This window comes from Cuculus canorus, chromosome 3, assembly GCF_017976375.1.
Source record: "Cuculus canorus isolate bCucCan1 chromosome 3, bCucCan1.pri, whole genome shotgun sequence".
Classification (NCBI taxonomy): domain Eukaryota; kingdom Metazoa; phylum Chordata; class Aves; order Cuculiformes; family Cuculidae; genus Cuculus; species Cuculus canorus.
In genome coordinates, this window is record NC_071403.1 from 10264140 (window position 1) to 10291204 (window position 27065).

General features: G+C 40.9%; 1 protein-coding gene across 3 annotated transcripts in view; it reads left to right on the plus strand.

The window, feature by feature from the left end:
* The window catches only part of ZNF451 (zinc finger protein 451), a 43903-nt gene extending 17734 nt beyond the window's left edge, over window positions 1–26169 (plus strand). For all 3 annotated transcript variants that reach the window (XM_054062654.1, XM_054062653.1, XM_054062656.1), the window contains exons 10-15: window positions 112–1763; window positions 3160–3294; window positions 7268–7398; window positions 8316–8502; window positions 18089–18163; window positions 20615–26169. In XM_054062654.1, the coding sequence (XP_053918629.1) occupies window positions 112–1763; window positions 3160–3294; window positions 7268–7398; window positions 8316–8502; window positions 18089–18163; window positions 20615–20667 (2233 nt within the window). In that variant the 3' untranslated portion in view covers window positions 20668–26169. The remainder of the gene's footprint in view (window positions 1–111; window positions 1764–3159; window positions 3295–7267; window positions 7399–8315; window positions 8503–18088; window positions 18164–20614) is intronic.
* Window positions 26170–27065: the final 896 nt, after the last annotated feature.

The following is a 27065-nucleotide window of genomic DNA, read 5'->3' on the forward strand; positions in this document are numbered from 1 at the left end:
TCCATGCACTTATTGCTGTAGCAACTAGGTAATATTTTAAAGTACATCTGAAAACTTAATGTTTCATGTTATGATATAATCTCTTTTTTTTTTTTTTTTAATCCATTCTAGAACACGCTGTCATAATTCTGGGCCTGTGGCAGTCTCAAAGAAAAGCATCTCCCAAGTTGCAGAGATATTTAAAACTGTAGGGTACTGTGAGAACTGTGATCAGCTGTTTGCTGATAAGAAACAGATCACGCAGCATAAGCAAACCACTCACCATAACGTTAGAGCTCTTACTACAATGGAAGAGTCCATCTTGATGTTCTGTCATATCAACCGAAAAAACCAGAATCAGTCTCATTTGTGCGATGTTGTGGATCGGTCAAGACCACTGCTCAAAAGACATTTGACTTCGAGTGAGTCTACCGGTGAAAGGGGATCTACTCCCTCAAAACGGAAGAGCAATTTGAAAGATAAAAGTGAAGATCATGTAGCAAAGCAAAGGCAAGGTAGTGCTGGCAAAGTAAAAGCCTGGTTTTGTGAATGCTTTCGAAAGTTCTTCACAGAAGAGTCAGTAGAAAAGCACATTTTAGCAGCCAACAGGATCTGTCACAAGTGCGCTGTGTGTGGAAAGCTTGCGGAAAACTCGAGCATTATTCGCCTGCATATGAGTCGGTTCCATGGGGGAGCACACTTGACGAATTTTCTTCTCTGGTGCAGAGCGTGCTCTGTAGATCTCAGAGAAGAGGATATTATGGGACACGTGACTGAATGTCATGGTGGACATAGTTACTATTATGAGCAAGAAGCTCTAGAAGATGAACCTATGGCATCTGTTTCTGACACAGCGTGCATTTCTGCAGGTGGAAGGATAGACAGCAATCCTAGTCCTGTAGAACTCTCCCCTGAAAAAAGAACTGTTCTGGGAAAATGGCAGTGCCGCATTTGTGAGGAGATGTTTGAATCTGAAGAGACTGTTAAACAGCATTGCATGTCCTTGGAAAGCCATGCATTTCACAGATATTGCTGCGGCTTATGCAGAAATCACTTTCGGAAAGTAGGAACTCTCCAGCGACACTTCCAAGAGCATCACAGCCAGGAGATAGAGACTAAATACTTCTGTGGCCTTTGTGGTAATCTCTTCTTTGACACAGAAAAAGAATTTCTAGTCCATTATGAGGAGATTCATAGCAGGGACTATGCATTTGTACCTGAACAGGTGGAAGTATCAATAAAACAAGAAGAGGACTTCCTTCCAGTAGAAAATGGAGACCGTTTAAACTGTGGTTGCCGGACAACTTATGTCTCCAAAGTAAACAAAAGGAATGATTATGTGAATTGTCAGAAAGCCATGCTGCAAAAAGGAAACTTATGGTTTCGATGCTGCTTCTGTTCTGCAACTGCACAGAACTTTGCTGATTTGAACCGACATCTCGCCAGTCACTCGTCAGTGAAACATAAGGAAGAAATTTATGTTGTGAGATGTGCTGCGTGCAACAAAAACTTCGACGATCTCCAGAGCGCACATGAGCATTATCACGTGAAACACTGCTTTTTGCAGAAACCCGATCTCTCAAATCTTGCATCACAATCTGAAAATAAAGTATTCAAGTTCTCAGCAAGCGGGGCTAGTGTGGACAGAAAACCTCACAAGCTAAAATTCCAAGCATCTCCATCCAAGACTCGGGGAAGGACACCGTCGTCTCCTCTACAAGGACCAGTACAGGGAAAGAAAGAGAAAAAAGAAAACTCGGCACACTCTGAAGAATGTGATGAAGGTTTGTAGAAAGTTTGTTTTGTTTTGTTTTTTTTTTTTAGCTTTAGAGAAATATTGCTGTCTTTAACGTGCTCTGTTTCAATGTCAGTAGAAGCATACCATTTACCTAAATCCAGTCTATAAATCGGCTCTGGATTTTGTTTGTTACTTCTGAAAGCTGCATTTTTGAATTCTTGGTATTTGAGTTTCCAGAACTCTGACTCAGCAATTTATTGCTATGGGGCCACATGCACCATTTGATTTTCACATTAGTTGGGAGCATGATTTGGTGTTGAAAGGAAGAGGACAATCAAGGACCCCAGTGATCTAACTCGTAGAAGTTTAGAAGTGGCCTATAATACATGTGCATTCAAGAGTTACTTGCTTTCTTTGTATGTATAAATATTTGAGTCTGGTAGTGCTTTCTGTGTGGACAGTCCTATTACAACACCAGCTGAAATTATTTTTTGGCAAGCTAATTTATGTTCTTAGTATCATAGAATCGTAAAATGGTTTGGGTTGGAAGGGATCTTAAAGCCTGTCCAATTCCAACCCCCCTGTCGGGAGCAGGGACACCTGCCTAAGGCCCCATCCAACCTGGCCTTGAACACTTCCAGGGATGGGGCAGCCACAGCTTCCCTGGGCAACCTGGGCCAGTGTCTCACCACCCTCATCACGAAGAATTTCTTCCTAATATCTAATCTAAATCTTCTCCTCTCCAATTTAAAGCCATTCCCCCTGATCCTGTCACTCCATGCCCTTGGAGAAAGTCCCTTCCCATCTTTCCTGTAGCCCGTCAGGTACTGGAAGGCTGCTCTAAGGTCTCCCCAGAGCCTTCTTTTCTCCAGGCTGAACAACAAGTATGTGTTGGGGTTTTTTGCCTTGAACATGCAAATATTTTTAAGTGTGTAACTCTTCCAAGAACGATGCAAAGAATGCTGAAGATGTACCTTGTGTTAAAAAATTGGAAACATTTTTAATTTTTCATGGTCTTATGCTTTTGATTAAAAGGTTGACCTTCGTGTTAAATATACAGCAAAAAGTATGTCTGTAAACATCTTATATGGTTTGATGCATGTAAGTATGAAAGTCAGAGACTTGCCATAGTAGCTGATCCACAGTTGAATATTAAATGGACTATAAAAATGTTGCAGTTCAGGACACCAGCTCTCTGTGCCTACCACAAAGCTATCGAGTTCTACACCATTGTATAGCTGGATTCTGCCACCTTCTGTCTCATTTGTGCATTATTAAATGCTATTTCAGTTGATTTAAAACCAATACACTCAGCAAATAGGCTTGTGTTTTGTGACTTCTAGCTTATACAACAGTTAAACGTGATTTTTCAAAAGTTGATGTGTCTTGATCGACCAGAAAGGCAGGTGAACTTTAAATGCATCCTTTTTATCCCATTGAAGATGGTGAACTTCCTGATCTTGACTACCTGAGTACCATGACTCACATTGTGTTGGTGGATCTGGACAACTGGGGAAGCTTATTCACACAGCTGCCAGCTAACCTGAACCAAGGGACATTTATCTGGGGCTTTCAAGGTAAAAAAGTAGTTGGGGGGAAATAGAAAGATAAGATTAACAAGTCTACACAAATGCTTGAGCAGATATTCTTTGAATCGGAGAGAATGAAGAACAAGCAGCTACTAGGGCTTCATAAGTCGCAATGTCACAGGCACAATGTAGTAGAAATGTTCTCAAACTTTTCAGACCTCCTCTACTCTTATTATTCCTTGTTGAACATTGTTTCAGAATTGCTGAATGGTTTAGGAGTCTTTCTGGCTTCTCTGCTGAACTTATGTAGGCTGTATCATGTTTATATAATTATCAGGACAGCCGCAGTACTTCAAGATTATTCTCTGCGGATTCTAACTGCGGATTCTAACTCCCAAGTCCTTGTCATAATGTTCTTTTTGGTTTTGGTTCCAAAAGGCATGGTTTATATTCTGGTACTTGAATTTTGTTCTGTTTGGCTTGCTCCTGGTTATCCTGTACAACAACAGGTGTATTTCACGTGTGGAAGATAGCAGTAGTGGTAGAAGGTGATTGATGGAACTCATGATGTTATAGGTTTAGTAAGAAAACTTTTTGTGAAGTCTGTCAATAGCATCTCTTTAACTGATATTTTTCCTTACCTGATTATTCTTGAACCACCACATGCTTTTTTCTGCTGGTTTTCTCTGTATCTGTGGTACACCAAATACTTTGAAGTCCAGATAAGGGATATTTTCCAATTATTTATTGTGTGAAACTTAGGCATTATCTTAATGGATTTCTAGGATTTGTCAGATGTCTTTTACACTTAGTAAACACCATTGGACTGGACCACTTCTTACTTAATGTTCTTGATTATCTCATACTTTGGAAGATAATCAAGAACGTTCTGAGGGCTGAGAGCTTTCATGCTGCTGAGATTGGACAGAAACACCTGTCAATGCCTGAACCACTCTTTTTCTCCTCTTAGAAACAGGTATTCCAGTTAGCTGATGGAGGCACAGCAAGTATGTCTGTTAGTGTAAAGTGTAAGTTCTTCCATCAGCTGTTCTGGACCTGTAATGTCTGGTTGTTAGAAGTTCTGGGAATGAATCCTCTGGTTTTCTGTGTTAAAGTGGGTTTTGCTCCTGAATTTTGTGTTCCGCTTGGGCATTACTTCCCTATTGTTCCCTGTATTGTTGTTACCAAGCCTTTGGCCTCTCTGTTCACTAACAGTATTCTTGCGCACGCATAAAACAGCAGAAGATGCTGATTCGGGGGGATTTAGGTTATGTCAAATCATCCTGGATTGATATTTCATCCTTGCTGCCTGGCTGCTCCATTTACTTACATTCTCTTTTCTGTATTGCTGAACAACCTATTTGCTCTTACTCTCTTTTGTGAGGCTTTGACCAGCTTGACTTATGGTCAAATTTCACTTCACCTCTGCACTCCTTGACTTCTAAGACTGTGGTGATTTGGAGTTTGATTGTGGCTTTTAATTGCAGACAGCTTGTTGTTTATTTCTATAGTTATTCAATCCACTTGGCCGCCTTGGAAAACCATTTTTTTCCTATAGATAAAAATAAGAAACTACTAGGAATCTGACTTGAAGAAATGTTAGACCTGTTGGACATCTGGTATCCTAAGATACTCTGGATTTCATAAAAAGTTATGTAGTAAATAGTAATTTTCCAGTTATGTCAGCCTTTTCCCACTTGAATCTAGATGCTTGCTTTCAGTTGTACCTTGTTGTTAATTTAATCAGAACTGGGTTGTCATTTATTGACCCATATATTGTTTGCTATGACAGGGTCTTCTGTGCTGTTACTCTTATTTTCCAAGGTTAAAATGCCATGTTTTGATTCTGTAAGACAAATATTGATTGAACCCAGAAATATCTGAACTGTGTTATTATCAGAAATGACTCTTCCCTGACCTATCTAAGAAAAAGAAATAATCCATAGTACAGTCTTAGTGTGACTAATCTATTGCTAGGAACCTCTAGTAATACGATAATCTTGCCCAAAGGGACCTCTGTGCTAGTTAAGACGCTATGCCTTGGGATATTGGAACAGCCTGTGTCAGTGCTGCTGTTTCTTGTGTCGCAGACGGGGTTGCTGCATGTAGGTTGCCTCGTGGAGATGGCCCCTTGAATTGAAACGCCACATCAGAGAGCTAATAGTGATTAAAATGAGCCATATTCATATCAGAGAACTCTCTGTAGCAGTTTTATCAGTGGCACTATGTTGTTACAGAGATGTCACACACAGATTTATTGTTGTAGGTACCCTCTCATAATAATGGTTTAGTTATTTGATGCATGCTTTTCTGGTTTGTTTTGCCTGTGAAAGTATAGTGGCATTACTGTCTCTTCTGATTTATTTTTCTGCATTTCCCAAACATTTCTGACTTTGTTTTATTCTTTTCCTATGTTAGTTTTGCATTATTTCTGTTATTCCTGTTGCTAATACACCCTTAGTTTTCCATTGAGTTTTTCCATTATTTCGCCAAGGCTCTGTATCGTTCCTCTTTTCAGATATTCAGTTGCCCTTGACCCATTTGTGAGCTAGCTCCATCACCGTAAATATGGTTCCGTCACAGTTTTCAGCTGTCCTGGTCAAATGTTTGTAGCCAAAAGTCACGGTTGGTGATGGCAAGTCTTTCCCAAACAGCAGTGACCAAGGCTCTCACAACCACTGAGAGCAACTTTCAAATTGCGTTTTTCTCATGGACAGATATACCCCTGAATTGTTTCTGTGCAGTCCGTTACTGAACCTGTGAGCTTTGAAATATTTTTTTTATACTCTGTTATAGCCATTAGGTTAAAAAGAGGAAGAAGCAACAAAGGAAATGCCAGGGCAAATCTACTGGAGATTACTTCTACTTCTTAGTTAGACTGGGGATGGGTGGGTTGGAATACACTATCCTCCGTAGCCTGTTCACTTGAGCCTTAGTTTCTCATCTCCTCACATTAAGTGCCATCAGTGACTGCTTTCACTTTCCATTCAGAATCCTCTCTTATATCCAACCCCTCTGTCATCTGGCGGATAAAGCAACATTTTTTCCTCCCCATTGCAGACCCATTATTTCTTAGCAATTGGGAATGTCATGAAGTTCTTATTCACTCACTTCAATTGTCGCTCCATTTGTTTTTCTTTTTATGTTGTCATAGTATCTATAAACGCTTCTGGTTTTGTCTTCTCTTCTTGAGAAACTTGCTGCTCCTTTCTTTTCCCTTGCAACCTGTTTCAGCCTGGTATTCTTTTTATCTCTAGCGGACCTGTTACTCATCTTGTATCTTCTCATAGAATCATAGAATTGTTAGGTTGGAAAAAACATTTGAGATAGAGTCCAACCGTTATCCAACTGTTTTCTCAGCCAGTGACTACATGTTTTAGGATACCATTGAGAAAACTCCTGTGCTTATTTTTTTTTTTTTCCCCGAGTTGTCGCCTCCCTTCGCTTATCCTTGACTGCATCCAAGTGTTTGTCAGGACTCTAGCATTTGTTTCAGCTGTTGCTCCAGTTCTTGGATCGTCCTTCTGAACAGATCTGACGTGCACTGTGTCAGGAAGCTATACTGTGTGTTGGAAATAATCTTGAGCATTAGCACAAGATTCTCTAAGAAAACCATTTCTGTTACTTGTGCTACATTCCCAGAGCTTCTCTGCTTCTGCACATTAACTGTAACTGTGCTTAAAACTGGCGAAAAAATGCATCCTTCTGTCTAAATGCACATGTTTTCTAGAAGATACATTTTTCGCGATTAGAAGAAAAATTAATATACAATTGAATGAGAGGCTTTGTGTAGGATCAGGCAGGCTACTTAGCTACTCTTTTCTTTTTTGATTTCTAACCCAAGAAGAAGGATTCTTTGGGGGTTTTGGTTACATGTAATTTTAGCTTTCACCTTGGTCAAAATAAGTTCTGTCTCTAAAGCCAGATTTATCTTTGCTTTTACATTCCTTATTCATGGTGGGATTTCTGCTTTGTGATTTTTCTGGTTTGTTTTTCGTTTTCACAATCCTTTGCTGTTTAGGAGGATACAGCAACTGGAAACCTCCAGTGCAGTGCAAGATTTACAATTACCTTAAGCGAATTGGTTGTTTCTTTCTTCATCCACGTTGTGGTACCAGAAGAGAAGCAGCAGACTTTGCTCTCTGTGTTCACGTAAGTTGGTGCACTCTTTCTGTATTGTTCTGTTTCTGTACCCAGAGAAGAGTGGCAGATGATATTGCTGTTGATGTTTAGTAATGATTACAGGTGAGATCCCAGTATCGCTTCACGTGATGTCTGCGTCCACTATAAAGAATGATAAACTTGTCACTGAATTGAGTGGGGACAGTCTGTTGATGTGACTTACGTTTTTTTCTTTCCATAGGACTGCAAAAATTAGCCCAAATGGGACTCCAGTCGGTGGAGGGGAGGGGGGGCTGGTTGGGAAATGAAGAATGAAAACCCACGATTCTTGCAAGTTCTTTTTCAGAAAGAAACGTAACTCCTGCCTTTCTCTTCAAGTAGCCCAAATTTAGAGCCGTCTTTAAGATGGGGTTGGGTGGGCACCAGCTTCAGAGATCCTGTTGGGCTGCCAAAGAGCAGGGCCTCTGTTCAGTACCTAGGGCTTAGGCTGGGATGGGAGAGGTGCAGCTGAGGGACAGGAGCCTGGGATGCCGTGGGCACTCAAGTTCTTAATATAGTGCTTTATCAGTTAGGTAAAATTACTGGACAATCTAATTAGACGATATAAATGTGTTTGGCAACAGTGTTTGTATGTTACATTGCGCTTTGAAGATTCTTCAAATGCTCTGCGCAGGTGACTTTGTTTTATGTGGAGATGGTTCTGAAGTGCTGCTTTTTAGGACTTGATTCCATACTCCCATCTGTACTGTTCTGGTAGCAATTTCTTATATCTGTTGTCATATGTATGCAATAAATGCAGTGTCAAACTTGAAATCAACACCTTTTGCAGCTGTATAATGTGCATCAGACCATAAAAGTGGAGGTAAGTTGTCTTATACAAAGCTAGCCAAACCCCACAGAATAAAAATGTGATCTCAGTTCAGCACTTGTCACTTGTTCCCATACAGGCTGGTCGTCTGGATGAGCATCTGCCCAAGCAAATTCCTTTCACTATACTTTCTGGAGACAAAAGCTTCCTGGAACTGGAAAGTCAATTTAAGATGACTCAACGGTCAGCTCGCATCCTAAATCCTCACCACATTGAAGGAGATATGATGTGTGCCTTGCTTAATAGCATTTCAGATACCACGAAAGGTAGAAAATAACCATTAAACACAATCTTTCCAGTAAGCCAATATTTCTTTCCAATAAAAAAGCAATCACCTGTGCTGGTAACACAAGCTGTCGCTTGATGCTTCTTGTATTGTACCGGTATTTCAGTGAAATGTAGATCAGAAAATCAATTTACTTGCAGCAAGCTCTGAAGCCAGACCTAGTTAAACATTTTTATTCCACATAACTAACTCTGTCCTCCCTGTATTGTTTGTTATAGCAAGAGACAAACTTGTCCTTTCGGCCTGTAAACTCCTTTCCAATTTAAGAGAAGCTGTTTAGACCACTTCTCATCTGCATATTTGTCAGTTTGTACTCAAATCTGTTTTGCTTGATTTGTTCTGGGACTGAAACAAATGTGATCCTGCTAAAGCATCATCCCAAAATATCGTCGCCTGTTTTAATTCCAGTTGTCCTCCTGACCACTTCCAGACGCAGGGTAGTTGTCTTCACTGGCACTTGGCTCATGCATCTGTTTGAAGGAAAAATAGCAATGAAAGCTTTTAAGTACTTAGAATATTGGCTTCTAGAGAAGTGGCACACTAAAACCATGAGGTCTGAGCCCACTCATTTTCATACAAAGGATACCAGAACTGAGGCAAATTTTAATACTTCTCAGTATATTAAAATACCTTGAAGTGAAGTTTTCCTAGAAGACCTGATGTTTCTCTGTACACAGATTGCTTTTCCTGGCTTCTTGAGGTTGTTTTGGGGTCTTGTAAATTGAGTGCATATTACAGAAAACTGTTTCTCAATTAGCCCTGAACTGCTTTCAGAAAAATACAGCACTAGTCTTGATGCAGGTGTATGAAAGCTATCGCATGATGCTGCTGTTCTACCAGGGAGATTCAAGTGGAGTGTTAGCACTGAATGGTGTATTAGCATTGATGGATTAAAGGGAAAAAGAAAGCATAGGATAATTAAATGATTTGCTGGAAAAAAAAAAATACCAGTGGTGGGCTGGAATTCATTTATGTGCTTCTGATGCAGAAAAAAAAAGTGCTTTTAGAGTTTTCTGGCCACTCCAGGCATTTGCTGGTCCAGATTTTTCAGCTGGATTATGGAAATACGATTCCCAACCAGAAGCAGCCATACCAGTAAAATTATTGAACTGCCACTTTGACTAGTGCAGTTCGTTTTGCTCTGGGCGGAGATAACTTTTCTTCATAGTTATCCATAAAGGTATACGTTGAACTATTGCATTCCTACTACAAATGTTTTCTTTGTAGAGCACATTGAAATTCCAAGATGGATATCTCTCTTCTAATGTAATTATAGCTATAACTTTATATTAATGTGGGAGGCTGCTTTTGGTTTGGGAGCTTTGCGTGTTTTTGTGAGTAAGAACTGGAAGACAGTTGTGACTTGGAAGCAGTCAACTTTAAGTCAGTTTAGCTGTAAGGTGAGTTGAGCTGTAGGGGCTTCCTTTCTTGTACAGTTTGTGCAACTTAACACTAGGAGGCAGTGAGGAAAGAGGAACGTCTGCTTTGCTGTGTGAGGGCACTTTAGCTCCCTGCCTGCGTGGTTTTCCTAGTATAGCTTTATTCACTAGAGTATTCTGGCTCAGAGGTGATGATGTTGATCTGAGTATTTTCTTAGGTATAGATTACACACCAGATTTTTTTTTTTTAATATATTTGTCTTGCTTTCAGAAGTTTCCTAATCTAACCCTCTTTTCAATGTCCTATACTGCATTAATATTAAATTTACTTTTATGGTGACGGGCACTCTGAAGAGGCCCAAACCTCAACTTGCTGGCTGATCATTGTGCATCCCATTTAAGTGATGCATGTGCTTGTTATTGGGGGGGGGGGGAAATACTTTGAGCAGAAAAGTGATGGAGTCGCATGAATTGTTTGGCTGTCAGTGTTCCCTGGCAAACTTGTAATGAACAGAATTGTCTTGAGCCATCTTTGGTCCCTTTCTCCAGTTGGTGTCGGGGCGAGGAGAGTACGGGACGACGGCAGCGAACGCAGAGACAGTGAGAGCTGCCTTTGTCTTCTGTTCCCGTATTAAAACAGGACATTAGAAAAATCAGTTTTAACAATAGGCCTGTGTTTGCTGTTTAGTTGGTCATTACCAAGAGTCTATAAAGCTTTTTAAAAAGATAAAGCCACTGCAGAATATGCATTTCACTGTGTGGTTCAGCAGTATCGGCAACTGTTTGCCAAGTCTTAGAGTGGCAAGACCAGTATTGGAGGGCTGAGAGGGAAAATCGTGCGATGTATCACAGGCTGGTATAACCTGTTGTCCTGTTACAGAAATGCAGCTGAATATAAGGAAATATAAACAAGAATTGCCTGCTTTGTGACTTTCTCAGGCCTGTTGCTATTATTCTGGAGGGATAAATAAGTGAGAAACAGTTACCATAGGTAATTGCGTTGAAAAACATGTCAGTTGTTGGTATTGGATGAGGTTCAAAATGAAGGAAGTGAAGGTGATTCAAGGAAATATCATCAGCTTGTGAGCAGCTGGATCGTGTTTGGATTGTGGCAATCTGACAGTCGTGCCTTGTGAACCATTTTACTGTTTCAGCAGAACTGCTGTGGAAACTGTTCTGTGTGCATTCATTTTAAAATAAATGAACAAAAAGTTCCTGCAGATGCTGCAATAGGAGATCAACTGTATGTGACCTTAGGAGACCATTGGCTGTAGTGGACGCATTCATTTCCTTTGAGGTGCGGAGAGTAGGCAAGACGCTTATTCTTGTTTGCTCTTAGTTGGTGATAAACCTGAGTTCATAAATATAGGAGGGTTTTTTTCTTTTATGCTGAAGGCACAACACATAATGTAAGATTCCTGCACACTAGTAGAGTGGTTTAAGAAGGGTAGAAAAAAACCAGTTTGCAATGTCTGCCTTTGTAATTCCTTTGCAAATGAAAGTGTAGCATGCAGAAAAACACCATCGTTCACTTGTTTGTGTCTTGGCACTTGATATCTACTCATGACAGTGGTTATATATATATGTGTGTGAAGTATAAGCTTATACTTTGTGAGTGCTGGACAAAGGTGAAGGTAGGTTAGAGCATGTCATACCCATCCTAACACTGACAGGAGCACCGCAAATTCTTGGTTGACAAAAAGTGATTTTTGTGTAAGTTGATGGCTTTAGCTTAACTGTGTTTCTCAGAGTCGTAGTCAAATAAGATCCTTTATTGACTGAGCTCTAAAGTAAAACAGACCTCTTTTTAATAATAAGAGGACCAACTTGGTTTTGAGCATTTGTTCTCCTTTCTTTTAAAGAGCCAGGCTGTTTCATGACACTCATGGTCAGTGGTGTGTGATGCACTATGTTGTCTGCCAAATGGCCACTGCACCTTGTTCACTGACCCATAAGGTTTGTTTCCACTGCTCAAGCGGAGCTGTTAGCCTGCATCTTCAATCTGCTACTATTGCCTGAAGTGTTTAAGTACTACTGAATGCAGCTTCTATGAGAGTTGATATTTGGAAGACTGAGATTTCAGTTCATTTTGATGAATGCTGCTAAGCTTCCTAGCTCGCAGTATTCCAAAAAGCTCTTGGTTTACATACGGCAAACAAAAGAAAAGGAGTCAAGAATTAATTTACAGAAGACATTGAGAAGAACTGCTTGTCTTCTCAGTAGACTAGTTTTTGTGGGTGTTGATGTCCAGTAGGAACACCAAATTTGACCCCAGTCTCATTTTTTTTCAGCGCTTCAGTTAACACAGACTGTGTTAGGTCACAGCCCCCACTGTCCGAAGAGACTGATGTGAAGGGCATGAGCATCTGCAGTGTGATGCGCCATCAATGAATGATAGTTACTCTAGTGAGCATCGAGTCTGGTTTTTTACGTTGTTAAGTGACCACAGCCTGTTGCGGTAGGGAGTGATGAGTTGTAGCCTTGTGTTAAACTACAACAGGAAATTATTACTGGTTTTGGTATGTCAGTGGCATCTCTTGTGTGTATCTTTTGAATATATGTGTATGCCCTAGGGAGAAAGTAATATAACAAGACCTAAGGTAATGAGTCTGAACAAGAATTGTAGCCAAGTGGGTGGACAAGGAAGACCTTACCACTCAGATCATGCAAAAAAAAAAATCCTCAAGGTTTGATTTAATCTGGTTGTGAATTTTAGAGAGGAGTTGAAGACAAAGGTTAATTGAAAGTCTGAGTAACCATCATGGTATTGGCCACAGTTTCCAAAAAATGCAATTGGAGGAGGGTAGGGGGTCGAGAGCTTTTACTTTTAGTCATGCTACACTTGAATAAACAGAAGAATGAGCATCTGTAGGGAGAGATTGGAGAGAAGCTTTAGTTTGCGTGGAGGAAGAGAGGTCATGTGTGTCTGTGAACCCTCAGCAGGGAGTAGCTATACTTGCGTTTAGAGATGATGTTACATTAATGAAGCAATAGAGGTTAAAGCAGTAAGTATTGGGGAGGAGTATGTGGAGAGGATCCTCCAGGGGTACACTGAAGAAGGAATAAAGAGAGATTTTGGAAGCCCAGGAACAGTGTTGTAATGGCAGCAAGATCACCCATACTGAACATGATTGCTAACGAAGGTAAGGATGAGGTACTGATCTTACTGTTTTTTGCCAAATAACTACGAGGATCCAGAAAGAGATAACTTTAATAGTGTCCTTAAGGTAAGGTAGCACTAAAACTGCAGACATCAACATAACAGTGAGTTAAGTGTGATATTGTAACCTTACGTTGGAATGGGAAAGAAGCAGATTGGACTGGGAGTTACTGAAAAGACTAAGGGGAGGAGTATTGTAGGAGAGAGAAGTGGAGGGGGGGGGGGTGAGACTGCACTGTGTGCGAAGTAGTCGGGAGGTGTGTTAAGAAGTTGCGTGGTAAGGGAGAAGCACCAAGGCCGGGGAAGGGAAATCGAGTCTCTGGTGAGACAGAGGAACCACTAAACCTGGTGAAAATTAAGGGGATGGTGATAACTCGGGAGGTTGCAAGAGAAGAAGGTCAAATGTACGGGAAGGAATTAGGCTGAGCCATAGAGGCAGCTAGTCCAAGTTCAGGCTGTGGTGCTTTGATGTTAGGACAGCAGGTGGCATTTGCCTTTTGTGCAAGTTTACCACTCTCTTCCCAGAACACTTAGAATCATAGAATCATTAAGGTTGGAAAAGACCTCTAAGGTCACATCTGACTGCCAGCGCACCGCCACCACACCTACTGAACCACGTCCCAAAGTGCCACATCTACACATTTTTTTTAACATCTCCAGTGATGCTGGCTTCCCTGGGCAGCAAGGGAAGTCTCTCTCTGAGACACTCATGAAATGTCAGAAAAATCACTTTATTTGCTCCCATCTACAGGGTTAATTTTTCAGATCTCTGAGCAATACATTCATCTAGAACTTGCTTTCATGTTTTTCGTGTTCTTCCAGCGGGTATTTGGCAATACGTGAGGACAGTAGTGGGCAGTAGGATTGTGTTGAGAGAATAGGTACAGTCAGAGTTTCTTAGCTGTTGTTTATTTAACAAAATGTACTAGAGAAGAGGCCACATCTTAAGATCTTTTGGCTGAGAAACTAGGCAACTGCTTCTCCTCTGACCCAAGAGGAATTGGGAGCTACAGAATGTGCTAAGCATTTTAATGAGGGGCAGGATGTGCCTGATTTGTCCAAATTAAACATTCTTGTTTACTCTTTATCAGAAGGTGTCAGCCGTACCAGGAGTGAAGTGTGGGCTGGATGAGCAAACTGAGGTGGATTGAAAACTGGCTGAATAGCCAGACCTGGAACATGGTGATTGGTGTCTTGAAGTTCAGTTAGAGGCCAGTAACCAGCAGTGTACCCCAGGGGTACAACCCCTGTGCACCCTGGTCCTGTTTAACATCTTAATTAGTTACCTAGATGGTGGGGAATAGTGCACCCTCAGCAAGTTTACTGGGAAGAGTAGCTGATAACACCAGAGAATTGTGCTGCTATCCAGCGGGATGTTGACAGGGAAAAAATGGGCTGTCAGGAACCTACTGAAGTGCAACAAGAAGTGAGGAGTCCTGTAGCTGCTGAGGAAAAACTCCCAGGCACCAATATATGCTGACCAGGGTTCAACCAGCTGGAGAACAGCTTTGCAGAAAAGAACCTGGGGTTCCTGGTGGACACCATGTCAACTATAAGCCAGCAACATGCTGTCATGGCTAAGAAGGCCAACGGTACCGTGGGCTGCATTAGGAGGACTGTTGCTGGCAGAGTGAGAGAGGTGTTCCTTCACCTCTCCTGGGCACTGGTAAGGCCATAGTGGTCAAGTTCTGAGCTCCTCAGTACGGTGTCCTTTTGGTAATATTCTAAAGCTGTCAGGGTATAGTCCTGGTCAGCTGGCTCTAAGGTGATCCTGCCTGAGCAGGGAGGCTGGACAAGACTTCCAAAGGGTCCCTTCCAACCCCGGGCAATCTGTGCTATTTGCACAGAGTATTCTTAACAGGAATCCAATATCTCTCCTTGAGAGCAGAGTTCAGTCACAGGGTACAAACGTGCTACGAGCAACATCAGATCAAGCACAATGATCTGTCCCCTGTGGAAAAGCAGCCTGGTCTCTTCTGACTTGAAAATGCATCTATTCAATTAGTTGGCTTTTCATTTTCTTTAGCTGGCAATGAATGAGTTCCACACTAATAGTTCTTGCTGGCTAGCCCCTAAAGGAACCTGTGTTCCTGTCCCCTCCCTCGTTATTTGTTAGATCATTTCTGCCTAGGATTTTTGCCTGCGGACAGCTTTTCTTCTGACTGTTGCAGTCTTATTCCTGGTTCCCATAGAGCTGTGTCAGAACATCTGAAAATTGTCATCTTTACTGTCTTTGCCCTGTGCAGGTTTGGGGAGGGTGGGGCTGGGGAGGGCATTGAGGACAAACATAACCATGTTTTAGGGTTTGGATAAGGAAAATCTCAGATACTGAGATAAGGACAAGCCTTTGTTTGAGAAGTTCATAAATAAGTTGTGGCTCTGTTAGCCTTTTAATAGGTTAACTTTCACCAACTCAAAAGATTTCAGAGAATCCAGCATCTGCCTTCACGAGGACCTCAATGTACATTAACATGGTTAAGAGGAGAGGGAGAGAAGTCTCGCATGTAAGTAGTAACCAGGGAAGACAGACAGGTAGTCATGAGACTTATTGTGCTTCCTAACCACATTTGACTCTGACCTGATTTTTTACCCCTCTTCAAACTAAGAGAACATCACCAGTACTAATTGTTTTCAAGTTTCATAGTTTATGGCAGCGCAATGGTGTCTCTTCAATTATGCTTTAAGCAAACCTGTTGTCTGCCATGTTGCAATCATCAAATAGTATTTAGTTATTGCATATAAAGTGCAGTGATAAATCATGGAGCGGGCAGATTGTTTTAAAAGGCTTAAATATTTTACATGCCGGTTTGCATACGCCTCTGTTCCAATATGAATGTGTACCCCGTGTTATTACAGTGGTGTAATTAAGGTGGCGTGACTAACAAAACATTTTGGCAAGATGAGACCTGTGTTAATACATAAGGTGAATCCTGGACTACTTATTAATGAAATAAAATAACGATTCTGTCTACAAATCCTGCTTTAGCATTCATACCTGTCCTGATTGACAGTAAAGTCGACTTAGCTGCTGATCTGCTGTATTCTGAAAAGAGTGCCAACATAGCCTGTTGCTGGGCTGAAGAATCTAGAGTAAGCAGGAAAGCCCTGTCTTCTAACCGTATCAGTGGGTGGCCACCATGGCTTCTTCTATAGTGAATGCTAACTGACTCTGTAACCATTTCCAAGAAAGCCGACTTCTTTAGATCATATCTGAAAGAAACTGCTGAATTTCAGATTGCTCTGATTCTCTGTTTAACCATCTAGGCAACATGCCAATCAGAAGAATACTGCCTTTCCTGTTTGCCAGCATCTTCTGTCATGTTGCCTAAAAAAAGATCCAACCAGACCATCAGGAAAGAGTCCTTAATGCATTTTTGTTTTAAATGAAAGCAGACCAGAGACTCCTTTGTACTATACCTTATTGCTTATTGCTCTCTGTATCTCATTTCTTCCCTTATACTTAAAGCAATCAGTCCTTAACTAATTTGTTGGTGTTAACTGTTACGCCTCTAACACGTACAAAACTTTTTCCGGCAGTCTGAGATCTCTTCAGGGCTGGAAGATTAAAAGGATGGTTAATAAGGGAGAAGCAATTTGTGCAAAGCCTTTTCTTTGCACTTTCCCCTCCCTTTCATAAGTGATTGTAATGACGTTTGAGTGGGTTGTAGGGGATTTTCTTTCTTTTGCTTTATTTGCTTTGGAAGATGATGTAAAAAATAGTATCTCTTCTGTCCGGAGATAGTAGACAGCTCCAAAACCTATTCACAGTCAGTCTGCCAAGTGACTGGAGAAAGACCATTTTAAATGCAATGTGTACTCAACCATTTCTGGCATCTGTGTGGGCTCCTTATGTCTGTTTGATACCAGCTGTTGGAGTTTGTGTTCCTGGAATTAGGAAAGTCAGCAGTGTTGCTGTTCAAACAAGGCATATGTGTCGGAGGTTTGAAAACGAATTTTAGAAACCGTACCTGTCTCTTTTAAAACCGAACTTGGGTCACGTAAAATGCCAGAAGTCACACGGTCAGTAAATTAGATGTCCATATCGGAATGTTCTTTGCCAGTAAACGTAATCAGAAGTCCATTGGTGTACTAGTAAATGTGGTGACTTTAAGGGAAGCACTTCTGTTGATATGACCGTAGGAGACCTAGTTGATTGCAAATACTGTAAGGCCTCATTACTGAGGCCATCTCCCAAAATAGGCCATCTCCCAAAATAGCAATAGCCTGTAGCAGGCAAGTGAATAGATGATGTGACTCATTGACTTGTTTATTTTTAACCTGTAGTTTACTGAGGCTGTTTAAAACAAATGGAAAAAAAAACAAAACACCACCTTAGGTGCACCAAGCCCTGCTAGACACTTCGAAATAGAGCTGTTATTTTGGAATGGAAAACCAGTCTCATGAAGAGTGCTCTGTAGACAGGGAAAGATTGCGGAGTTTTGGCTGGGTTTGGGTATGAGAAGTTGGCAGATTAAACTACACATATTGCTTTATTCTTCTGTGGGATTTGAACAGTATCTGCTGAATTGCACCGCTCAGTTGAGTTATAGCACTTCATTGTTCCAATGGATTAATTAGGCAGCAAAATATGGCTGAGATCACGTGTAGGTAGAGACAACACTATAGCACTTCTTCCGATTATTAAATCTTTGTGTTTTGTAGGAAGTGAGTAATGTCCTTTTTATTATTTTTTTTAAATAACTGAGTATTACCAAAAAAGCAAATGTGGTAGATGCTAACAATAGCTTCTGTACCTGTTATTTCTTGTTACCACTTTAAAATAATATAAAATTGAAGCAGTCTGCCCCAGATTAGGGGGAGAAGGGAAAGAGGGTAGCTGAAAAATAACTCTCCTGAGTTACTGTCTTAAACTACCACTCTAATATATTTTTATCTTGATGTTCAGATCATAATTGTATTTCTTCAAATCCAATTTGCACTGTTGTTACAGTAAGAGAAATGCAAGAGTGGACTTAACTTATTTATTAGAAGCAGTGTGTAATCTATGTTTCATTTGTGCATTTAAGGTTCCGATAGCGAAGAGGATGAAGATATTAAACTGATAATGAGGAGGAGCTTAGAAGAAACAAAGAAAGAGGAAGGTCTGTTAATTTTTACTTTTCTGTGTTCAGGAGTGCTATTAATTATGGAAAGCACTAAACTTACAATCAGTTTTATGGCAAGTGACCTCTTAGGAATGCTCTCCAAATTATGCTGGGTGATCTTGAGTAACTAAGAACACTGAGAGTTATAAAGGAAAAATAATTTCCTAACCTGAAAAGTATGCCAGCAGACTTAAAATCTATTTCATTGGTGCACCACAGGGTGTTGTGCAATTAAAGACCTGACTGTGCTCACTTTGTACCAGTTTAATATGGCTGTGTTGACTCTGAGTAGAACTACTGTCTAAATAGTTAAACTTCTGAATAAGTAGTTCAAAAATAGATATTATATCTCAACAGAGCACTCTGGTCTGCACAGATTTATGCACAAGTTTGAATCAGCAGTACAGCTGTCTGCTTGCATCATATCTTACCTTATTTGAAATTGTTTTTTCGTCCTTTTGCTGTTGTGTGTAGTGGTGGTATCATCAATTTTTGGTGACAGTACAGCGCGCTTTGAGAATAACGCAGTGTTTTAAAGGCTTGACTCTGCCCTTCCACCTGGTGGAAAGAAAACAAACTGAAGCAAAAATCAGTTTGTACAAAGTCAGTGATAAAATTGATAACTGAATCTTAAAATTATAACCGAATAAATTCTGGGAATGTAACAATTGTTACTAAATGTTGTTATTCAGTGTCCACCATATTCACCTACTGAAGTTTGCTGTGGTCAGGTCCCCTAGGACTGGCAGTTGCCATCGGGGACAGAAATGGCATTTGGTGCATAGAGGAGGTCTCAGTTCTGACACTGCAGCACTGAAGCCATCTGATCTTAGGAAGTAGCCTGTCGTCAGCTGTATATTCCCTGGCTGCCTGCGTTGTTAGTGACAGTCCTAGCACAGGGTAAGAGGGAGAGAGAGGAGGCAAGAACGGCCCCAGAAAGGGTTTGAAATGGAAAAGGCATTGGCAACTGCTGGAAGAGGAGAAAGCAAAAAGCAAATGTAGGAGGCAGAAAAAGCTGCTTCAGCAGCTCCAGGGAACAGAGGACAATCAGATACCACTGTGGAGCCAACTGCATGCCATTAGCAAGAGAATCACAGCCTAGACCTTGTTCTTGATTCTTGCATGCGTTTAGTGGCTAATTGACAGCATATTTTGATGCAAGCTGCTGTCTGCAAATGGCTTTCTGCTTTATTTTCAAGGGCAGGTTCGATGGGGCCTTAGGCAGCCAGATCTAATGGGATGTATCCCTGCCCATGGCAGGGGGGTTGGAATGATCTTTAAAGTTCCTTCCAACCCGAACTATTCGATGATTCTATGATTTTGGTTTTGAAATTTCTTTTTGGTTTTGTGTCCGTGTAGTGTTTTCCTTTCAGAAACTTAACTTGTCTCTTTATCAGTTGTATTGGATGTTGCAAGAAAGTCCAGGTGACTGAATAGGGCTCTGCTGACATGAGACACCATTCATTGATGCTATTTCTGTTCCAAGTTTAGGCCTTGTGTAAAGCAGCTCTGCCATAATTAAAGCTTTAAAATAGTATCATAGTATAGTTAGGGTTGGAAGGGACCTTAAAGATCATGTAGTTCCAACCCTCCTGCCATAGGCAGGGACATCCCACTAAAGCAGGCCAAGGCCCCAAGGTCTGTTATGTGGATATATGTAATTATTCTGTTTCCTTTGTCATGAGTACAGACAGCTTTTTATAGGATGTGCTGGTGTCCTCCTAAAGCAGGTGATGAATAATTGAAGAATGACAGTGTCTGAAAGCTGCTTTAGATTTTCCAACTCTACTAGTGGAGTTAATATTTACTGTACATATAAACCTTGTCTTACTTATGATATTTAATTCATTAACATCAAACAATTAGTCCCTAAAACAACCTAAATGTACTGCCGAAACGGAGTTTCTATTTCAAGTATTATGAAAATCTGACTGTTGACATGACTTTTTCTCTACTCATGTCTGGCCCTCATAGTAAGAGTGACAACAGCGGTGCCAAACTAGAATGTAGATACAGGAGTAGCTGTTGATATGGAACTGGAATGAAAATACTGAAACCACTCTGCTTGCTTTGTGTCTGTCTTTTTTGCTTTAATATTTTGTTTTTCTCGGTGCATACATAGGGGTTCTAATCTTGGTATTTTCGCCAGTAAATACGTACTCATGTTATACTCTTCAACTAATCATTGGGCGCTCCCTGGTCAATACAGCGGAAGGTTGTAGATGTTCCTATATTTTAAAATTTTGAAAGTGTTGAAAATACAGCATAAGACAGGAGGGAAAATACTTTCATTCTGTTTCTCTACCTTTTTTTTTTTTTTTTTTGCAGCCTGCTGACATTGCCTACAGAGTAATTTGATGCTTTATGTAGTAATATTAATGTAGTTGTGTTTGTGACTCGATACCAACTATAGCTGGAGATTATAATCGGGTTTTTGTATTTATACAGAGCAAGATGCAGAATTAGAAGAAGCTATCAAGAGAAGCCTTGAGGAAATGTGAATTAAAATACTTCAGTACAGCAACGCCATGTCATTAGAGCTGCTTACAAAAACAGAAGCTTGTTCATCTATTTACAAAAGTTCAGAAATACCACTTCAAAAACATGCCTGTATCTTGATTTGTTAGACTTATAACCTGATATAACCTCTGTCATGCTGATGAACAGCTGGAATTTATGAATATCTACTGCAGTATATCGTGTATGATAAAAATAATTTTTTAAGCCTTTACGTATTCTGTTTCTAATGGGTGATGACTAAGTCTCTCCAGTCTAGCTCTCTAAGTTGTTCCCTAATCAGTAGGCTGGTCTTACTAGGTATTTTGGGGGGTTTCATTGTTGTTTTTTTAAAATCAGTTCTTGTATTTAAGTTTTCTGTCACAATTTGTCGTTGTCTTAATTTACTTTTTCATGTGGTCTTTGCAACAGATAAAAATAGTAAACTCCAATTATCTCAGATTTGCCTCACTAATCTTGTTATAAAGAGAAGCTTAAGTCCCGGGTTTACAAATTGAACATATGGTCTAACTCTTGCCTGTGGTCAGTCTCACCTCATAGACCATAATTTTGTCTGTCTTGTTTGTTATAAATGTACAGTCTGTGATCCTGATTCTGACGGTTAGCTTTTTAGCTTTATTTTTATAAATGTATATGTTTTCTTAATAGTAGCATTGTAGGGTGTTGGATTTTCTGGCTTAAAGTTTGACAGATTAAGCTCCTCCCTCTGATCTGAGGCTGGAACAACTTTGTAAGTGAACAGAAGCTAAATAAACTTTGTAGTTCCCGTTTGGAATTGATCTGAGAGAATTAAAGCTGTATTATTCCTATATTCTATTCTCCTTGCTCCCTTCTGTTCATGAAGAGGGGGCCTTGGATAAATTAATGTCAACATGTTAATTATTTTGATACTGTCCTTATTTTAAGGTGAAAATTATTTGTGTTTATTTATCCCAACTTCTCACTTCATTTAAAATTACCTATGCAAGCTGTCCAGCTTTACCAGCCTATCCTACTTCAGTTAATGACTGCTGTCAATCAGTAAGAATCTCATTGTAATAAAATGCCAGGTTGATTTTTTTTTAATTATTATTTATTAGTCTGTGAGTTTACTTCTAACTGCTGTCAATCTAAATATTTATTATGCGAAAGTAACCCCTTTTGTGGTGAGTAAGACAAGGGGAAGGCTAGATTTTTGTCACTCTGTAATTCAAGGAGTCAGAATAACTACAGTTATGGTTCATCGTGGTTAGAAAAACTGGGAAACTGACACTGGTTTTTTTCCAACCTTGATTCTGGTATAATTTCCATCTATGAAACAAATAGAATTAACTAATAGAATACAGTGAGTTATCTCTGTGCTCATTAACAGCCGTACAACTTGAAGAAACTGTTCAGACACCAAAAAATAGTTTAAATTCTTCCAGTGCATTTGACTCTGACACTTGCGTGTCATAGAGTCAACAAGACCTCTGAATGGTTTCCTTTTATGCCTGCTGCTTGCTTTCCCACTGCAAATCTCTGATTAAATGCACTCCTGGTCAAATCCAGGTGTGCAGTTCATCCTGCTGCTGAGGAAGCCTTGTTCTAGAAGATTTTGAGTTGCCTTTAGCTACTGGCTCAAGCTAAATCAGTTCCACGGGTTTTTCACACCAAGTTCTTCTAATAAAGCATGGAATGAGACAGAAAACAGTTTTCACGCCCAAAAACGTGAGTCTGACTTATATGGGCTTTTGGGTAGGGTGATTTTTCTTTTTTTCTTTTTTTTTTTTTCAGTGCAGACCCTGAAGTTGCAAAGTCCTTTCAAAGTGAAAGATGTTTCAGCTGGAGGAAAAAGTGCTTGTCTTGAGGAATGTTTAAAACCTGGGTAGGTGGTCTTTGCCAGTCTGCTATGTTAGCTTTTGATTATGTGCTTTATTCCTCATCATTTTCCTTTTTTCTGTTGTAAAAGTAAAGTTCGCTTGTACCTGATGGGCCATGACTTAATTGCTTTAAAAAAAGCCGCGTGCACACACGCGTTCTCTATACTTGGCACTCTGGTTATTCAACGCGTTGTATGGGCAGCCTCGTCTACTGATTGAAACAAGCAGCAAATCCCAACCACTGATGCCTCCGGCTTTTTTATAAAACGGCTACAAAGTCTTCTAGCCTCTGTATTCTCCTTATGTTGAAAGTAGTCTCCAGGATTACCGATGTCTTCAAATTTGTCCTCATTGTCTTTGGTCTCTTTGAAGTTCTCTTAACTCTGACATTTTTCTTTGCAAAATTTTCTGCCACCGCAGGCTTGTGCTTGATACTTAGGTTTCCAGAAGAGCAGGGAAAATTGGGTTCTTAAAACGCTACACGTCCAGACATGTGACTTTTTACTCATCGACATATGTAGTACTGGCGTTTGTTCTTCAGCTGGAAAAGGTGTCTTGTAAATGGTTGTGTTTCAGAATTTAATGTTTCTGGCTGGGAAGTCTTGTTTAACTGGCTGAAATTTTTGAGGTTTGCATTGCATACGCAGAGAGATTTGTCTGCATTTATGAGCACAACTCATCTGTCAAAAGGAGCTTGCCCAGCATCCTTTGTTTGTACCAGAAGACATTTGTCCTACGCTTTTTAAAAGAATTTTCTTTTGTGGTGACCATTCATTGGTCCACAGTAATCCTGTGGTGCTTTTTCTTACTTAATCTTAATGAAGCAAAAGTCTAATCTCCACCTCCCTGCCACCAGCTGTCCCTTTTATTGCTCTTCATTTCTTTACAGTGCATGCGTAAGTTCTACAAAACTGAAATCAGGACAGGTTGAGATTGGTACAAGGTTCTTATCACTTCGGTGCTTTGCATGCCGTGTTCTTTCATATCATACAAAATCCCTCTTTTATTCCCATTCAGAGACAAGATGAGATTCCAAATAAGTCGGTGTTTCAGTGGATGGAGCACTAAAAAATCACACCAGCCTGGCTGCTTCTGTAGTTTAATAGTATAAAAAAAAATTGAGATGAGATTACTGCAAGGTACTTGCTTTGTATATGTTTTTGGGGGGTAGTTAATTTTCTTAGCTCTTCCAGGTATACAGAAATGACCGCTGCTGTTCCTATAGCGGTTGCAGAATGCAAAGCTTTACTGAATCTTTACCAAATATGGTGAAGTTCATAGAGGTATGAAGTTACGCTGTCTTCTTTCTTAAAAGGAAAGTATTCTATCATCAGCTTGTGTTGTCCTAGCAATGTTTACAATGACTGCTGTTGTAAATTGGAAGGAGGTGAGCGAGGCTGGATGACGAATTGTTTCAAAATTCATTTTAAAAAGTGGCTGACATTAGCACAAAGAGACTTTCTGACTTGCTTTTTGTCCAGCTAAGTAGCTTTAATAAAGTCTGCACCTGCATATTTCTTTTGGCATGTCTAAACCACTTCAAGTTTCCTGTGGAAAGTCTTTTATTCAAATGGTTTAGAGATCAGTTGTAACAATCTGGGTCAAATAATATGGCCTGAGATATTATAAGAGTGGATTTAAACAAGTCAACGGATTTATGACAAGTAGCAAGGACACACAATGTGTGCACTCAGAGGGCAAAAGCTCTGTGCATGTGGAAATGTAATGTAAAATTCCCTTCGTAAATCTCTGCAACCATCCTTTCATTGACTGCAGTGTCCTAATTTCTTTTGGAGCTCTGAGGGAGACAACAACGACAGTCAGCTGAGTATCTGCAGCTGGACGGAATTCACTGCCTCATTTATTAGGCAGTTTTCCTCCCTGTGAGAGCAAACTGCCGCATGCCCCAAAATGGTTATGCCGGCTTTCAGATTGCTTCTGAGATAGAAGACTTGGTTCAGGCTTCTGACAGGCGTAGGACCTCGGGGCTTGCCTACATAGTGAAACGATTGCAACGTGTGTAGGCAAATCCAGGGCTAGCATTAATTAGCCTTGGTAACTAACAGTAAAGAAGCAGCGGCAGAGGTTCAGCAGGTGCTAAGTGAGGGGGCAGCCCACTGTGATAGCAGCTCCGTGTTTTGATTAAAAACATATCTGAGAATCTCACGTTGGGCCATCTTCACTGCTATTGCTACAGTGGTGGGTAGACTGCAAGGTGGCTTTGGTTGGCTGGCCCGAGCCCTGCTTGCATCATAGAATCATAGAATAGTTTGGGTTGGAAGGGACCTTAAAGATCATCCAGTTCCAACCCCCCTGCCATGGGCAGGGACATCCCACTGGATCAGGCTGCCCAAGGCCCCATCCAACCTGACCTTGAACACCTCCGGGGATGGGGCAGCCACAACTTCCCTGGGCAACCTGTGCCAGTGTCTCATGGTGAAGAAATTCTTCCTAATGTCTGGCCTAAATCTGCACCTCTCCAGTTTATACCTGTTCCCCCTGGTCCTATCACCACAAGCCATTATGAACAGTCCCTCTCCAGCTTTCTTGTAGCCCCTTCAGGTACTGGAAGGTCACTATAAGATCTCCTCTGAGCCTTCTCTTCTCCAGGCTGAACAAGCCCAATGCTCTCAGACTGTCCTTGTATGGGAGGTGCTGCAGCCCTCTGATCATCTTTGTAGCCCTCTTCTGGACCTGTTCCAACAGCTCCATATCCCTCTTATGCTGAAGATTCCAGAACTGTCCACAGGATTCCAGATGAGGTCGTTCCAGACATTGTTCTGGTATGTATGGGAACTGTTGTGTTTCTGTACCACCCATGTATAAAGAAGATTCTTTAGATGAAGTTCCTGTAGGTGAAGAGAGGAAAATAATCTGGCATGACATTTCTTGGGTGTGGACTTTCTCTTTGATCCTATTCCATGACAGCTCGTGTGTAAGTGTCGGGATATGTGACAAGGTACGTATCAGGATCTGAAATAAAGCAAAGTTGGAACTAGCAATGTGACAATTTGGTGTAGATCCCTGGCTCTGGGACTTCTCCACACACGTCAGACATCCAAGGCCTGGGAAAGTTGCTCTTTCTGTGTTTCCAGAGGACCTTTTACACGTAAATGAGACTTCACTGTATGTTGCTCTGGTTTGCAAGCGGCACCCCTTTTTTTATGATGCTGTAGTTCCAACAAGAGATGGCCAGTGGCTTCACTGCTGAGGTGGGAACGCAGAAACCATGAGATACACACCCTCTCCTCATGCTGTAGCTGGTGCCCATAGCCAGAGCAGCGCTGTGCGGTGGACACAGCCATAAGGAAGATGAGGAGAAGGGAACACAGGGATGGCAGCACCAGCAATCCTTACCTGGCTGTCGCCCTCCTTTACCACAGACCACAAGGAGGAGAACAGAATCCATGCTTTGTTTCAGATGTGAGCTCCCTACAACCTCCTGTTGCCTTGTGGCCTTGAAGGACCTAATTCCTGCTGTTTGTGTCCACAAACTCCTTCTCCCAATTCAGATGTGAGCCACTTCCAATCCTCCAGCCTCCGGGGATGGGGCAGCCTGCTTCTCTTTCTAGCCCAGACTTCTGTTTTTTTGGAAAAATGGTGACTACTGCCTCTTTGTGTACCTTACCAAGAAATAGAGGGGATGGGGGCAACCTCCTAGATCTTCCTAGATCTAGATCTCCAGTCTTCCTAGAGAGCAGGAAAGCACTTTTGATGATCCTTCCACGTTTCTAAATGAGAAAATACGCTGGGTCGCACAGGCAGTAATGTCGAGACTTGTCCCAGAAGACTGGTTTTTGCTTTTGACCTGTGTTTTGGTTCCATGGTTTGTGCTATTCTCACTTACAGGTTAAAATGCCATATTTTGCTGTCAGAGGCTGTTGTATGGGATACATGTGGACACAACTAGAGCTGTTCTATGCCTGTGTTTCATTGGAGCTTCTATCAGTGGGAATTAAACCCCTGTGCAAGTTAAAAAAATGTTCATAGCTGTTCAGCTATTTTGATTTCTGCTTTTTAAATCAAATCTAATTGATTTATGTTAATAAATTAACATGGAGAAAAAAAGGATCCTAGGAAAAACTTAGGTTGTGCCATTGTGCCATGGCTACAAATGGTTTCTGTTTGTAGGTGTTTGGGGTGGGAAGTGGTTTTTAATTATCTTCTACGAGGGCTGTAGAAAGATGGATGGAACAATTGTTCAAATGAGGTTATTTCCATGAGCTCATGGGCAATGAGCATTACTTGGATAAGATGTAAACCAAAGAAAACTCAGGCAATTTATGTAACGAGAGCGCTTGGGACATGATATCATTCTGAATGGACAAGCCTGAGAAAACAGCTATTTTGAATCCCAGCTCGATGAGCATACAAAATAATATCCCCGTGCAACAAAGTCTGTCTTAGCTGTATGCCAAAAATTGCTGTCTTCCCAAACCTGGAGCAAATTCCTTTTTAAACACTCACAGTAGAATCACAGAATGGTTTGGGTTGGAAGGGTCCTTAAAGATCATCCAGTTCCAACCCCCCTGCCATGGGCA